This window comes from Dermacentor albipictus, chromosome 3 (assembly GCF_038994185.2).
Source record: "Dermacentor albipictus isolate Rhodes 1998 colony chromosome 3, USDA_Dalb.pri_finalv2, whole genome shotgun sequence".
In the NCBI taxonomy this organism is placed as follows: Eukaryota; Metazoa; Arthropoda; class Arachnida; order Ixodida; family Ixodidae; genus Dermacentor; species Dermacentor albipictus.
This window is the reverse complement of record NC_091823.1, coordinates 16900647-16914644: the sequence shown is the minus strand read 5'-3', so window position 1 is coordinate 16914644 and position 13998 is coordinate 16900647. Positions and strand designations below refer to the sequence as shown.

The following is a 13998-nucleotide window of genomic DNA, read 5'->3' as shown; positions in this document are numbered from 1 at the left end:
TGCCCCTTTCTGCACAGATTCAAGGTGGCTTAAAAGATCAGTGCTATTTGGATGCTATGCTATGGAAGCGTATTCTAATGCTGACCTAGTTAGTGTTGGGTAGGAATGTAGCTTCGTTTCGGCATTGGCAGCCCACAAATGATGCTTTAAAAGACCTAATTTTTTTTAAGTTTTATTTGTTATGTGCTCTGTGTGAATGTTCCACGTTAGATTGGACAAGATGTGCTCACCCAGATAGTTAAATGACTGAGTTTTTTAAATGATGTTGTGGTTAATTGAATAGGTATTCACAGGAGTATTGGTGACCGTAGAAAACGTCATCTGCTTTGTCCTGTCGATATTGATCTCCATTTGCCACAATATGGACCACTCATGTAAGCAGGTTATATCAGCCTGCAGAAGCATTACGGCAAGCGGGTTAGTTATTTGTCTTTATATCACACAGTCGTTGGCGAAAAGGCGTATACTAGAATGTACGTTATTAGCTATACCATTAATGTAAATTAAAAAGAGAAGTTAAATGACATGAAGTGTGCTTTATAATTGTGTTTCTCAGTCTGATGGGGGTGTGGTGGGTTATACAGTTGACTTGTGTTCATTCGACCGTGACGGGGTTGACGAAATTGATCCAAATATCTGACGGGTTTAATTAAGCAAGTTAATGCAGAGAAGCGGCAAAACACGCCACTGATTCATTCGGCAGCATCTGGCTAATTATAACACCCCCCGAATCAAAAGCGGGCCCGCTTCCTTTAAGTCCAAAGTAGAAAACTAATGTAGAAGTGACATTAAAGCTCATAAACAAAGTAGTAGTCTAACGTGCGCCCTATTTTTTAGCAAAAAAAAAAAGGGCAAGGGTCAAATATGTGTTGCACCACGGTGGCCAGTTTTTTAAAGTCAGCTTCACAGCAATACATATATAGACAGCTTTAGTTTAGCGTACGCAACTTATAGCGTACACTATACGCTATAGTGTAGCGTATGCTAAGCAGCGCACATTTTTTAGTTTTAGTTGGCCTGCGAGATCTTCGAATCTCAGAGGCCATATGCCGTCGTTGCGGCTATTTCCTGACTATAACGATAGGTGGCGCTGACATCTCTAATGTTTCTTTTGTTAGGTTTCGACTCCTTCGAAACGAGAAGTGATCTCGAAAACGCCACAAGATTATCCATAATACTCTGTTGTCGAAGCACCCTGAGACTAAGCGAAAGCTGTTTATACAATCATTTGCTACGAACGAAGTGCATTTTACAAAAGCAACGGCGAATTCATTTCGAAGCGAGCAGCGGGACTGCCGCCATGTTTCACGCAAACTCCGCAAACCACGCAAAGATGCTAACGCTAAATCTGAGAAATAGCATGCGTATGCTAGACACTATGGCTTGTGTAGCATTCTGTGCATGCGCAGTGACAACCCATTATTTTATAGCATACACTAAACTAAAACTGTCCTATGTTATGCAGTAAAGCACACGAACGCTTCGAAGGTGGCTTTGATTTAGAGTCCGATTGCACCGTGTAGGCGGCCAATTTATAGAAAACCCCCGTTTTATATAAAAAAGAAACAGGCAGTTGTTAGAATCGGACGAATGCCGTAATCAGACATTGTGAGCTACGGTTATTGCTTGAAAATCTGAGGGCAGGCTGAAAATAAGCATTTTCAAGGGAACATGACGTGTTCAGTGCATTCACTGTCACCAAGCTTCATCGAGACAGACGTGGCCTCTAAAGGGGTTGCTATTAGGGTCATTATAGGTGTCAGGTGCATGTGTGTGTGCTGACTGGTGAAGTTCATATTATCTGGCAATTTATCTGGATTGAAATAATGAAATTTTTAGCTCATAGAAATCCATGGGCGCAAACTGGGACCTTCGATCGGGATCGAATTTGGTGAAATTCAAATTAACCGGAGTTGAATTAACAGAAGACTACTGTATTATATGTAGGGTTATGGGAAGTGTGGCTGCTTTTATTTTGGCAGTTTTTATTGCCGCTCATTTGTACTAGGACTTGTTCAAGCTATAGTCAGGCAGGACCATGCGGTGTTACTATCCTACCACATACATGACAGAACCAATTTTTGTGTTGCAGGCATGTCATCCATACTGTGCCAGCCATCAGCAGCCCTTACGAAGTTAGTCTCTGTGGAGCCAGAGGCCTGTGCCACTGACCTTATGGTGCAGCGGCCAGTTATGCAGTTTGTTCTTCAACGCCATGATCTTGAAAGCATGCGCTTTGCCATTCAGCAGTCACTCAGGAAGGCTACTTGTCGCATCTATGCCATGCAGGTATGGCTTTATTACAGCAGTCTTTTTTTGTCCCTGTAGTGCCCAGCCTGTAACGAATGTGGGGAATTAATGCAGAACACAGCAATAAAATGGCTGCCTGGTGTGGCAAGACTGTTTTTGTTTACTGTGTGAACAGCTATTGTTCACTTTCCATGCGTGTGTTCATTTACACCTTTTCACAAAAAGCCTTATGAATGCTGCGTAATTTGAGATTGCACTTATTGTTTGCACTGAAAGAAGCTGTCAAGAGCAGGTGTACAAGGGTTCTGCATGTGGCTATGCAAAAAACAGCTGCCCTGGGCACCATTAAAAAAGGCCTGTTGGTTGTGCGTAAGCTCAATAATATCTTGACAAACAAACAACAAAAAGACAACCACACATGCCGGGTTGACAACAGACAACCTTGCATGTGTGGTTGTCTTTTTCTCTCTTCTTGTGTACATGTCTTCGAAGGCTGGGTTTTCGTTGTTTGTTTGTCAAGCTATGTACCAACAGGCCCAGCACCAGACTCTTCTCGATAATATGCCTAATTACTAGGGGTGTGCGAATACTCGGATATTACCAAATAGAAGAGAATAGCAAATGTTCAAATACTTTGATTCATGAATCAAATATCTACCATATGATTTTTCTAATATTCAATATATTTGCTGTAGAGGTCCACGCAGTTGCACATGTTGCATGTGCCTTGCAGCACCTCATGCTGAATGCCGCCCAAGCGAGCGTTTCAGCACAGAAGGAGCAAACCATGGGTAGGCCGCCCTGGCTGATGCGGTAGCGGGCTTTGTCACTGCAAGTACTCCCCGACGTCAGCCCAATGAGGGGATCATACACACAGTGCTTGAGCGCCGCAATTTGCAAAACGGTTCACCCAGGTCGACATGGCCTATCAAAATGACAATGTGACACGGGCAGTTGAATGGCAACAAAAGCAGCAGGTCATAAAAATTGTGAAAGCATGTGTGAAAATCAGGCCAATTAGCCATCACTTAGCTCTGTTGTGTATGCGGCGACAAACTTCATACCGTTTCAACAGCTGTTAATATAACCCCAATGCGTGATCTATATCACGCGTTTAATCACTTTATAGCCGATCACTATAAATCACTATATAACGACCAATCACTATATAGCCACCCGTACAACCATATGAGCGGGAGCATTTTGCGACAGCTTGTTGTTCATTACTCCATCGGCCAGTGGCGAATTTTTGTCTTGCCCATTAGGCCTAATCAGCGCTGCTTCATTGAGTATCGGCAACTTCAGTTATGGTTTCATGCCAAATTGACATAGGTCTGTTTGCAGCAGCCACATGACACTTAAAAGCCAAAGTGAAGGCGAGTGCACGGGATGGCAACAAATTTGTTCTTGGCCGCCACCATACAGCGACCTCTCATTCTCGACGCCGTTCGTAGATGCACATCGGTCTATTTTATATCTTCGAGAAACCCGTCACAAGCGTAACTTTGGATTTACAAGGCGGGTGCAAAAGTGTCATGACCCAGTTATGTGCATCATGTCTTTGTGTGGACAGCGAATGAACAAGAGGGGGGGAGGGATTGTTGCGTAAACTTGCCATGGCCTTCTAGATTTCAGAATTTTTCACAGGTGGCAAATCACGCTGAATCTGACAATGAAACTGCACTGACGACACCTGCTCTTTACTGTCGATGTCAGCTACATGCGAAGGGGTGATCGAGTCACATGATGCTCGATCCTTTCGTCTGTCGCGCAGATTGGCCTTACGATAACCCACCTGCCATAAAGTTTGGATAGCCCTTCCGTATTTTGGAGAGAAACTTGAAAGCCAAACTTTCTATGCAATAAATAGACAATTGCCACAAAACACATGTTGACTATTAAACTGAAAACGTCATTGGTGTTCAGTGCAACAGAATGTCACTAATTCATTATTTCGTGAGGAAAACAAGCACTTGATTCTGTTCAATGGAAATTCTATTGATAAAAAAATATTTTCCAGAACTTCACATACTAAAGCAAGTCATAATCAGGGCTGGCATATCAATTTGGTATTCCCTTTAATAAGAGTAGACTGTACTGTATATATTGATTTCTGTGTACCTAAGCTACTGATAGCTCACTACATTCATTTTATACAATGCTAGGAAGCTCTCGAGCATGTGCAGCACTCTGTTTCTTGCCCAAAATTTGTAGGCTATAAATTTTGTTGAACATTTTCTGGTGTTCAATTCAATACTTGGTATGTGAACACCCCTGCTGATTAGAAATTGCTGTACCCTGCCAGCCAGCCAGCAAACACATCTTTTTTTGTGATATTTGTGATATTCATTGTTCAGGACATACGGTGGGAAGAAAATAAACCTACAGGGGCAAACTTTATAATGTCCAGGTTGAACTTGCTCTCTGTGCACCTCTTGTGTGATATCAGTGCAAGATGCTTATGTATATGTAGCCGAAACCTGCGATAACGAAACGGCGTGACAAAGAAATTCTCATGACAATGAAATATTTTCATATCCCTGGGGAATGCTCGTAGGTTTCGGTGCATTTTGTATCTCTCTACAACGGAATGTTGCAGAATTGCAATCCCACATCAACGAAATTTGGCAGATTGTTACCCACATATTACCTACTGATACAGGGCCATAAGACTTGAAAAAATGCTCAAATGCTCTTGCTTCACACATAAATCGCACAAAATATACTACCATATTACTCTTGTACAGGTACCACCATTTTTGTTTACAGAAACAACCAAGTGCCGGAAGCGATTGCATGTGCCGTCATGGCCACCATATTTCTTTTGTTGATTGCCCCTTTCACATGGCACAGCCACATGTCTTGACTGACATGTGACGATGGTTTTTGCATACCAAGTGTAGTGCATAATCTGTGGCTCTACGAGAAAATTGCAGCAAGAACAAAGAAAATATGTCCCACCGACATGGACTTCTTTATGGCGCTTGAGATGGTGGCTGCAGTGTGGGCTGCCGCTCATCCAGCCATGATTCAGCAATGATTTGAGAAGTCCCGAGAACATGCGACCCTTGCTGCAATAACACTAGATTCAGTACCACCTAAAAGGCATCACATGCGATTTGGCTTTGCTGGACATCGGTTTGCACGAAGAGGCTGTATTCGTGTTCGATTGTTTTAGGGGATGCAAGATAGTCACTTTCATGCTCAGCACCAGGCATTTTCAGTGTCTGCAGACACGGCAGCATGTGCTATAGCAACGCTGTTGCTCCGCCTCCGGTGTCAAGTTATGCGACACTTCTTGAAAGCGTTCGAACGATAATACCACTCCATGGCAGTGTTGCTATCATAGACAGACGCATGGAGCACACTTTAAAATTTCAAATGATTCATTGCCACCATACCTGCATGGCAGCAACTATTTGGTTGCTTTTATACCACCATACATATACATTAGGAGCCGTCGAAAGGTTAAGCAAATGGGATTTAGGAGCATTTAACTTCACAGTAAGCTGCTAAGCTCAGTGTACTTCTGACGTGCATGACCATCTGTCAATTTTGACTGCCTATTCCTAAGTAAACCTGTTTCTGCACTAGGCGTTCAACTGGCTGCTGCGAAACGTGACCCAGCCTACCTGTTTACATGACCTTCTGTGGTGCCTGGTGGCAGCAATGTCTCTTCCTCCTCATGAGAAGCCAGATGAACATTCTCAAGGCAAAGAGGATGTAGGGCACAAAAAAGAGGCCACAGAACAGGTATGATGCATGTCTAGATATCCTCTGTGTCTTAAATACCAGGATTGTATTACAATGCTGTGAAACTCAATCACATACAGGTAGATGCAAAGGCGTCGGCCTTCTTAGTTTCTTAATGTGCGCGTCTTTGAAAGGACTCAAAGTGTAACCACTAAATCAAGTTAGACTGATGAAGGGGTCTTTCAAAAGTCTATTATACATGTATTACATGGTAAGAGAATGATTACTAGAAAATAAATTGAAGGCTCAACTTCTGTTTTTAAAATTTCACACCAAAACCCCAGCACGGATATGTCAGCGATACATCACCTATGTTAAAGTACTTTCTAATATTTGAGCCATTGTGGCACAGTAGAAGTTCTTAAAACTTACTGAGTTCAGTTCTTGGTTTAGTTAGAATACAACGTAGTTGAACTTGTAAGCCAAAAGTTAACTAGGTCAAGCAGGTGCCGTCGAAATCCGTGACATTATAGTGAGTTTGCATCTGAACGTGAAGGCTGCATTGTCACATGTTCTGCATTTTTGTGTCTTTTCTTACTCACCAAATCTCCTCTCAACAAGAAAAATTTTTTTCAGTGTTGTACAAAATGAATTTGCTAATAGAGCTCAACTTACTTTCAGTATTTAATGTCTCTTTAACATTAAAAAAATGGCAAGGCTCCTGTGAATGATTTTTCTTGGAACTTGCAGGACAAGGAGGCCCCTTGTGAACACCCGCTCTCGGACATGTCACTGGCGGGTGAAGCATGCCTAGGGCCATTGCGGTCAGCCTTCCACGCCCTGCTTCAGACGATCTCGGACCTGATGGTGTTCCTACCTGTCGGCGCGTCCCTACAGCAGATGGCCATGCAGTGCTGGCGTCTGCGCTTCATGCCTTCAGACCACGCCTTTCTGCACCGCAGCCACGTGTTCTCCAACATTTCCCGCATTCTGTCTCATAGCGAGGAAGAAGCGGCAGCTCCATCCGAGCTGTGTGCTGTAGTGGGTACATCAGCATCTGCACCATCAGACACGGAGCATGGGTCATGCCATCAGGTCAGGATACTTGTGTGGAAGGGTTCTTAATTATAATTGATTGCACAGTGCTGAGTGATTGATTACAGCTCCAGATCACAATAAATAAGCTGATACAATGGGCTGAGAAAAATGGCTTCCACTTCTCTATTAAAAAAACTGTTACAGTGCTATTCTCACAAAAGCGAGGATTATACTTGGACCCAGTTTTAAAGTTGAATGATGTGGCTTTGCCGGTAAAACAAGAATATAAATTTTTGGGAGTAATCTTTGACAAAAAACTAAACTTCCTGGCCCATATAAAGACAGCAAAAATTAAGGCAAATGAAGCGTTAGATATTCTTAAAGTGTTATCCCATAAGAACTGGGGTTCTGACCAAACATGCCTCTTACATATTTACCGGTCTCTTGCGCATAGCCTTCTTGACTACGGCTGCGTGGTCTATGGCTCATCCAGACGGTCTTACATTCAGCGACTTGATCTAGTAAATAACCTTGGACTGTGACTGGCAAGTGGTGCCTACAGCACATCACCTGTCCCAAGTTTATATGTTGAGTGTAATGAACCTCCCTTACAGCAGCGCAGACTTTTACTCACTTTTTCCTACGTACTCAAAATTTAGTCATCACTGCAACACGTGCTACAACATCACACAATATAACTTTTAAACGTAGTGGCGCTTAACAAATACGGGAGATAATTTCGTTTTTGCTGGGTCCCAAGCCAAGTTAGGATACCGTTGGTAATGAAGCAGCTGATAGATGTGCATCTATAGATGTGCAGCTGATAGATGTGCATCGACAGCCACAGACAGTCTCTGTGGCTGTCGTGGATTTGGCATTGTGTGTAAAAGCACTTTACACTCCATAGTCCCCCCGTAAGAATGGTAACAACTTTTAATGTTAAAAACTTTTTGGCATGAAAGACAAATTAGTATGGCGGTCAGCACCGTAGTAATGATGTGCGTACTGCACGATTACGCTACAAGAAACGTAATGTATTCCCTATACCAGTAGTAACTGGAAGAAAAGGTGGGAGACAATCATCAAGGGTAGGGTAGTCACTGAAGTGACCCTTTTCAGTAAATTTTCCAAGAAAGTTCTGTAGTGCAGGGCATTTCACAAGTTTGAATGCATTCCATCGTTTGCCATTTTCAAGCGTGAAAGTATTGCGACCTACCCTACGGTAAATCTTAAATGGTCTCGAGTATTTAGGAGCGGTCTTTCTCGAGTTGCGTACTCGGACAAGATCTCCTGGACGAAATTGAGGGCATTTTGATGCACGACGACGGTCCACGTACGTCTTAACACTTTTGGCGTAAGAGCCGAATTCGCATGCAATTACAGTCGCCGACCGTTTATTCGGACCTCACGGGGATTACGGAAATGTCCGAATAAACAGGTGTCCGAAAAAGCAGATTATGAAAAAAAAAAACGAAATCCTTTATTTCCACGCAATTATTCGGGCTCGGCAGTAGGCTTGAAGAAATCGCGAATGCGCCGTTGCACGCTGTTCCGTTTACGCGCAATCAGATAAGCCTGAATCTCGGAGAGGGTCGTAAGGTCACTATAGGCGGCTGAAAGCACAGTCACTGCTTGTACACGCTCCGCATGTGACGGCAGCGTAGCACATGGTGCGTCAACTTCCGACTCGGTCATCGTCCGGCGGTGCAGCAGAAACCTGACGAATGATCTCGCCGTCGTCGAGTTCTGCGCATTTCAGTACAGCAGTGTCAGCACCTGTGAAACTGTCAATGAGACGGTGTCCGGAATCTCAATGCAACCACTGCGCAAGTCTTGGCAGAACATTTTCCGCGTCGGTAGGGAGCACATCGGAAGGCGACAAATCTTAGGCCTCCCGGCACCCGCTTGCCGGCATTCCGCAGCGCAGTCTGCGCGGGCACTGTCGGCGCCATTAGACACTTGACGAGATGTTTCCGTATGCCGCGTTGGATCACCGAAACCTCGACACAGCACACAAAGCAAACACCACCGTGCCGACACCAGTCACACAAACGAATAACGCGGCAAGAAACAAATCAGCTGCTGGATTGTCTTGACGTGGCTTACTAAGCTGAAACCGGAACTGCTGCAGAGCCACTCTATCGAACTAGGCAAAAACGATGATGATGAGCGGGGATTTTCAGTAGCGCCACTTCGTGGGGCAGCAAGGAAGCTCCGTTCAAAACAAAAATGGCGTTCAGCAACTCGAACCACGCACCGGCCAGAGTCGGTGCATGGTGCTCTCGACCGAGTTAGCTCAAGGAGTGTCCGAAAAATCAGACGAGAGGTTGCAAGGTGTCCGAACTTTCGGCAGTTGTTATACATTATGGTCTATGGGGAGAATGGCGGTGCCACGAAGCTGACCGAATAATCGGGCATGTCCGAATTTTTGGAGTCCGGAAAATCGGTCGGCGACTGTACCTCCTTAATAGTCTGGAAGCTATACTCGATATCCTGATCCCAGACAAACGGTTTTCCTTGCTTTAGCAGTTTCTTAAGCAGCTCTACCAATTCAGCATACTGCGGGATCAGTTTAGCATAGTATCGCGTGACGCCAAGAAATGAATGCAGCGACTTCTTGTCAGTTGGCTGCGGTGCCTCAACAACTGGCTGAACTTTGTTTTCCAGCGGCGAAATACCGTTTGCAGCGCAGGCTTGCTCACGGAGAACCCGAGGTTGAGGACACAGTTTCGCCGAGACTGGTTGCATTGAAGCTCGAAGATGAACGTCGTGGATGAAGTCCTTTACAAGTCCTGATTGTCCTCAGTACGGCTGGGGGAACTCCGAGCAAGCGTTATGCGGGAGAAACGGAAACTGAACGCTTGGGTCAGCTGCAACTCCTGAGACACCTGTTGGCATGTAGCGAAATCAAGCTGCGTCGAGCAGGGGACTGTCAATGCTTTCGGTTCCTCGAACGGCAAACTGAAGCGAAATGTCCTACTTTTCCGCACGCGCAGCAGGAAACGTGCTTGGCTGGACAGCCTGGATCAGATGCGATGTTGTGAGGTGAACCACATCGGTAGCAATGGCCCGCAATGTCTGGACTGGCTTCGCGAAGTTCAGGCCGCCCGCCATGTTGGCCGGCCTCCTTAGGTCGCGACTTTCCGCCATGCCGCCGAGCACCATTTTGAAGCCGCCGGGTCGAGGGAGAAGGGTGGCGGGAACCGCCATCTTGCACGCCCAGGCGAGGAAAGTGATGGCTGTCAACGCCATCTTGGCGTTGCGTCGAGACGCGCTGAACAGACGAGCTGTTAAAGACTTGAAGTTCTTTGTGAACTTGCTGTACGGTTCGTCCGATTTCCTGGGCCTTCTTGAGCGTGAGGGACGCTCCTTCGTAGAGTAACCTTTCTCATATTCCTGTTGATGCGACGCCTTGGAGGATTTGGTCGCGAAGGGACTCGTCATGCCAAATGCCGAACGCACAAGCAGGCGCTAGCCTTTGTAGCGCGGTGACGAAGTCCTGAAAGGTTGCTCCAGGTAGTTGCTTCCTGTCCCAGAAGATAATGCGGTGCACCAGGGAATTGGTGCATTCTTCGTAGTGCTGGTCGAAGATGCGGAGAACGTCTTCGAACGAAGTAGCCGTCTGGTCCGTTTGCGACGCGAGGTTGTAGTAGAGACGCTGCCCCTCGAAGCCTAAGTTGCTCAGTAAAATGGCTTTCTTCCTCTCGTCTTGTAGTGCCTCGCCTCCGGTTACCTCGAGAAACGTGCAAAAGTACCGTTTCCATGTGAGCCACGGTACCGCAGGAGTGCCTGGTAGTGAGGAAAGGCGGCATGTGGGGTACGAACGCCATGCCGGGCACCGAAAACAAAGGCGGAGGAGTTGCGGCTGACGGAGGAGACGTAGTTGCGGCGTCTTGCATGCTTGATAGCAGGAGGAGGAGCAGAAGTAGTATGGCAAGGGTACATAGGAAGCAGAGTAATGGTTTACCTCGTCGCCAGTTTGTTGTAGCTTCGACGGGGCGGGCGGACGAAAAAGTTACGGCATGAGGCCTAAATGGCCGGGGCGCGCAGCGCTGCAAGATAAGAGCTGGACTGCTTCAGTCGGGGACCAGACAAAGAATGCTCTTTTATTTCTCCGAGGGGAAGCAGGAGGCAACTTACAGTGTCTGGCGCTGAGTGGCGCCCTGACGTAAACGACCCAAAACCGAAACCAGAAGCCAACACTGGATACCACAACTTCTATATATAGATAGTATTCGTGTAATTAAGAAGGCCTTAAAGGGCAACTGTGGCGATTTTTCGATGTCAACAGATGTTGATAAAATTCGCTCGGTACGTTCCTCTGAATACTTCCGTCATCTCCTCAAAATACAGATTTCAGAGTTTCACTGATATTTTATAAATTAATTTAATTGATTGCCTCGAACACCCTACCTTGCCTCTTCCACAGTTACAAGCCACATTGTGTATGACATCAGGAGTGTTGCATGCAGAGCATGCCAGGATGATGCAGACGACAGTGACGAGAGCATCAAGGAATCGACGACCGTGAGCTCGTGCATGGCATGAGAAGTTACTGTCGCGAGAAGTTATGCTCCCTGTTGACGTAGGCTGCAGGAACTTCAGCCCTCGCCATCCGCACACACAGTTTGAGCCAATGCCTTTCACATTCAGCCGAGGCTGCCTATATCTTATAGTCGCATAGTTTGTGCGTCTGCTGCTGGCAGGCCTGAGTGACTGACATGAAGCTAATTAAGCTATCAGGATGAAGAAAACAAATTCGGCAGTTAAGTTTTGATCATATGAATTTGAAATAAACCATTCCTCATTTTATATAGTGCACACTCAAAAAGCGAGAAGCGACGACACGGAGCAGTATTGACATCGGTGTGTTGCCATTTTCGATGGAAAGCTGCCTGCTGCACTCACTGGCACTTCCCTAAATTAAATGCGCCTACAAACATGGATGTATTTTTACGTTATTGTCATGCAGACTCATCATTTAGCGTCTGAGGTGCACTGCTTGCCTCATTTCCCAAATCTGCAGCAAGCGTAGGCCCCTCTATACAGCAGCATAAACAATTGTGTAGTTCAGCTGCCAACGGTTTCTATAGTGGCATCAGCGTTTCCGCGAGAAAGCTGCGCGTTCTCCCAAAGTCCTCATCTGTGTCCACTTTATGGAACATATTGTGTGCATGAAGAGAATACGAAGAATGATAAGTAGGCAGCATAACAGTGCTCCTGTACTACAGTCCCCGCTCGCTGTTTTCGAAAATGTGTGGTCACTCGTATCAGTGCAATTCAGAGTGATGCAGTGGTGCTTACATGCACAAAATCTGCCTGTTTTGATATGTTCTGACATTAATTGATGTCACCGATGAGCAGCTATAGCATTATACTTCAAAGCGAACGAGGAGTGGTCGCTGTACCTGCCGATGTAAATAAATGCACCGTTCGGTGCTTTGGACTATCAGCAGCGTTCTTGCAGGATACAAGTGCGGAAAGTTGTGCTCCACATCTTACAGTGGGCATGCAAAGCGCTCACTGCAATGCCTAAAATAGCAAGCAGCACGTAGCAAGCAGCATGCAACGCCTAAAGCAGCAGCACGTATAAAATCAGTGGTTAGGGGTACCCTTGGTCTGCATGTTGCAGCACAATATGTAGTGCATGGGCGCTGGCTCTCGTGGTGGCGGGTCAAATGCGAATGGCGATTCGCAACTATTGAATTCGTCACAATCATAACTGTCAATATTTGACAAATCCGAAGAGCTGGTGTAGCTAGCATATTGTCAGCTGATAGTCCGGCGCAGTCACGATTCAGCCAAGTGTCTGCTCTTCGCTGCCAGCGGGCAAGACAGGCATGCCTTGCGCGCCTTTCCAGGTGGAGACACTTGTGATGTCACATGGAGAGGTTCGCTCGGCTACTTGGTCAGGTTTCGGGTTCAACACGAATGGGACCATTGTGCAGACAAGCTCCATCTTACTAAACCCGTACTTGGTGATTGGAATTCATGTAACCACCAGGAGCGGTTCTTTGAAGTAGTTTTATGCCGACTATGCATTTGGCACACAGGCACGCCACACACAATTATTTACTTATGAAAGGAGATGCATCAACATGCGAGAAATGCCTAGAAGCACTAACAGTTATGCATGTATTACTGACATACACACGTATTGAAGTACATAAACAAGAGCTTTTGCACAATTTATATAAACATTACAACCTTTACCCCTTGCTTTAATTTTAGGAAATGATCCGATAGTCCCATTATGTGATGTGCATAAATTTCTAGATGACACTGGCTTTTTACATGACATATAAATCAACACAGCCTTTTTCTTCTTAAATTGGATTTCAAAACACCTTGTGTTTGGCGCAGCGTAGCCTTAGCTGCTTTTGCACCACTAAGCCACATTTAACTAACTTAACACTTTAGCTTGTGTTTTTGTCATCCCACTCCTTATATGCAATATTCCTTATAGTGGCTTGTAGGGGCTGAACTGTACTGAACTGAAGCTGTCGTATTGATAGGATATCGGGCCAGTTGTGCTAAGCCAGTTGCAACTTATAGTTAAGGGCATCATCTTCGGTGGGAAAGTATTGCAGGAAAGCACGTGCTCCATCTTTAAATAGTTAACCTGCTAGATTGCTAGGTACTATTCATGTGAAAGTAAAGTTAAGAGCCGTTTGTCTTTCAACACATTTTAGTGCATAGAGTTAATCAATGAATGTTGGTGTTTTGAGTACACTTTGAAAGAAAGTTGCAGCCTCTGCGGTGTAATGTTATGCCATAACTTCAGCAGCTGTCTTTATTGTGCACACTGCCTCCTTCCAATGCCTTCTACCAAATGCTTTCCTACCAGTAATTGCTATGTGCATCTACAGGACTGTGGTTGCTCAAAGAGAAGTACTGTTCATGCAGTACTAAGGAAATTATATGTCTGAACGAACAGCGATGATTGTTACTTTGGGACAAAGAATGTGCAAGGTATAACTTTTCAAAAGTAAATGTCACCTTCTTGCATCTTTGTTG

General features: G+C 45.3%; 1 protein-coding gene across 1 annotated transcript in view; it reads left to right on the top strand.

The window, feature by feature from the left end:
* hiw (MYC binding protein highwire) overlaps window positions 1-13998 on the top strand; it is a 287002-nt gene that overhangs the window by 203819 nt on the left and 69185 nt on the right. Inside the window, exons 59-61 of the mRNA XM_065451052.2 lie at window positions 2093-2289; window positions 5845-6003; window positions 6694-7038. Coding sequence (XP_065307124.2) covers window positions 2093-2289; window positions 5845-6003; window positions 6694-7038 — 701 coding nt within the window. The remainder of the gene's footprint in view (window positions 1-2092; window positions 2290-5844; window positions 6004-6693; window positions 7039-13998) is intronic.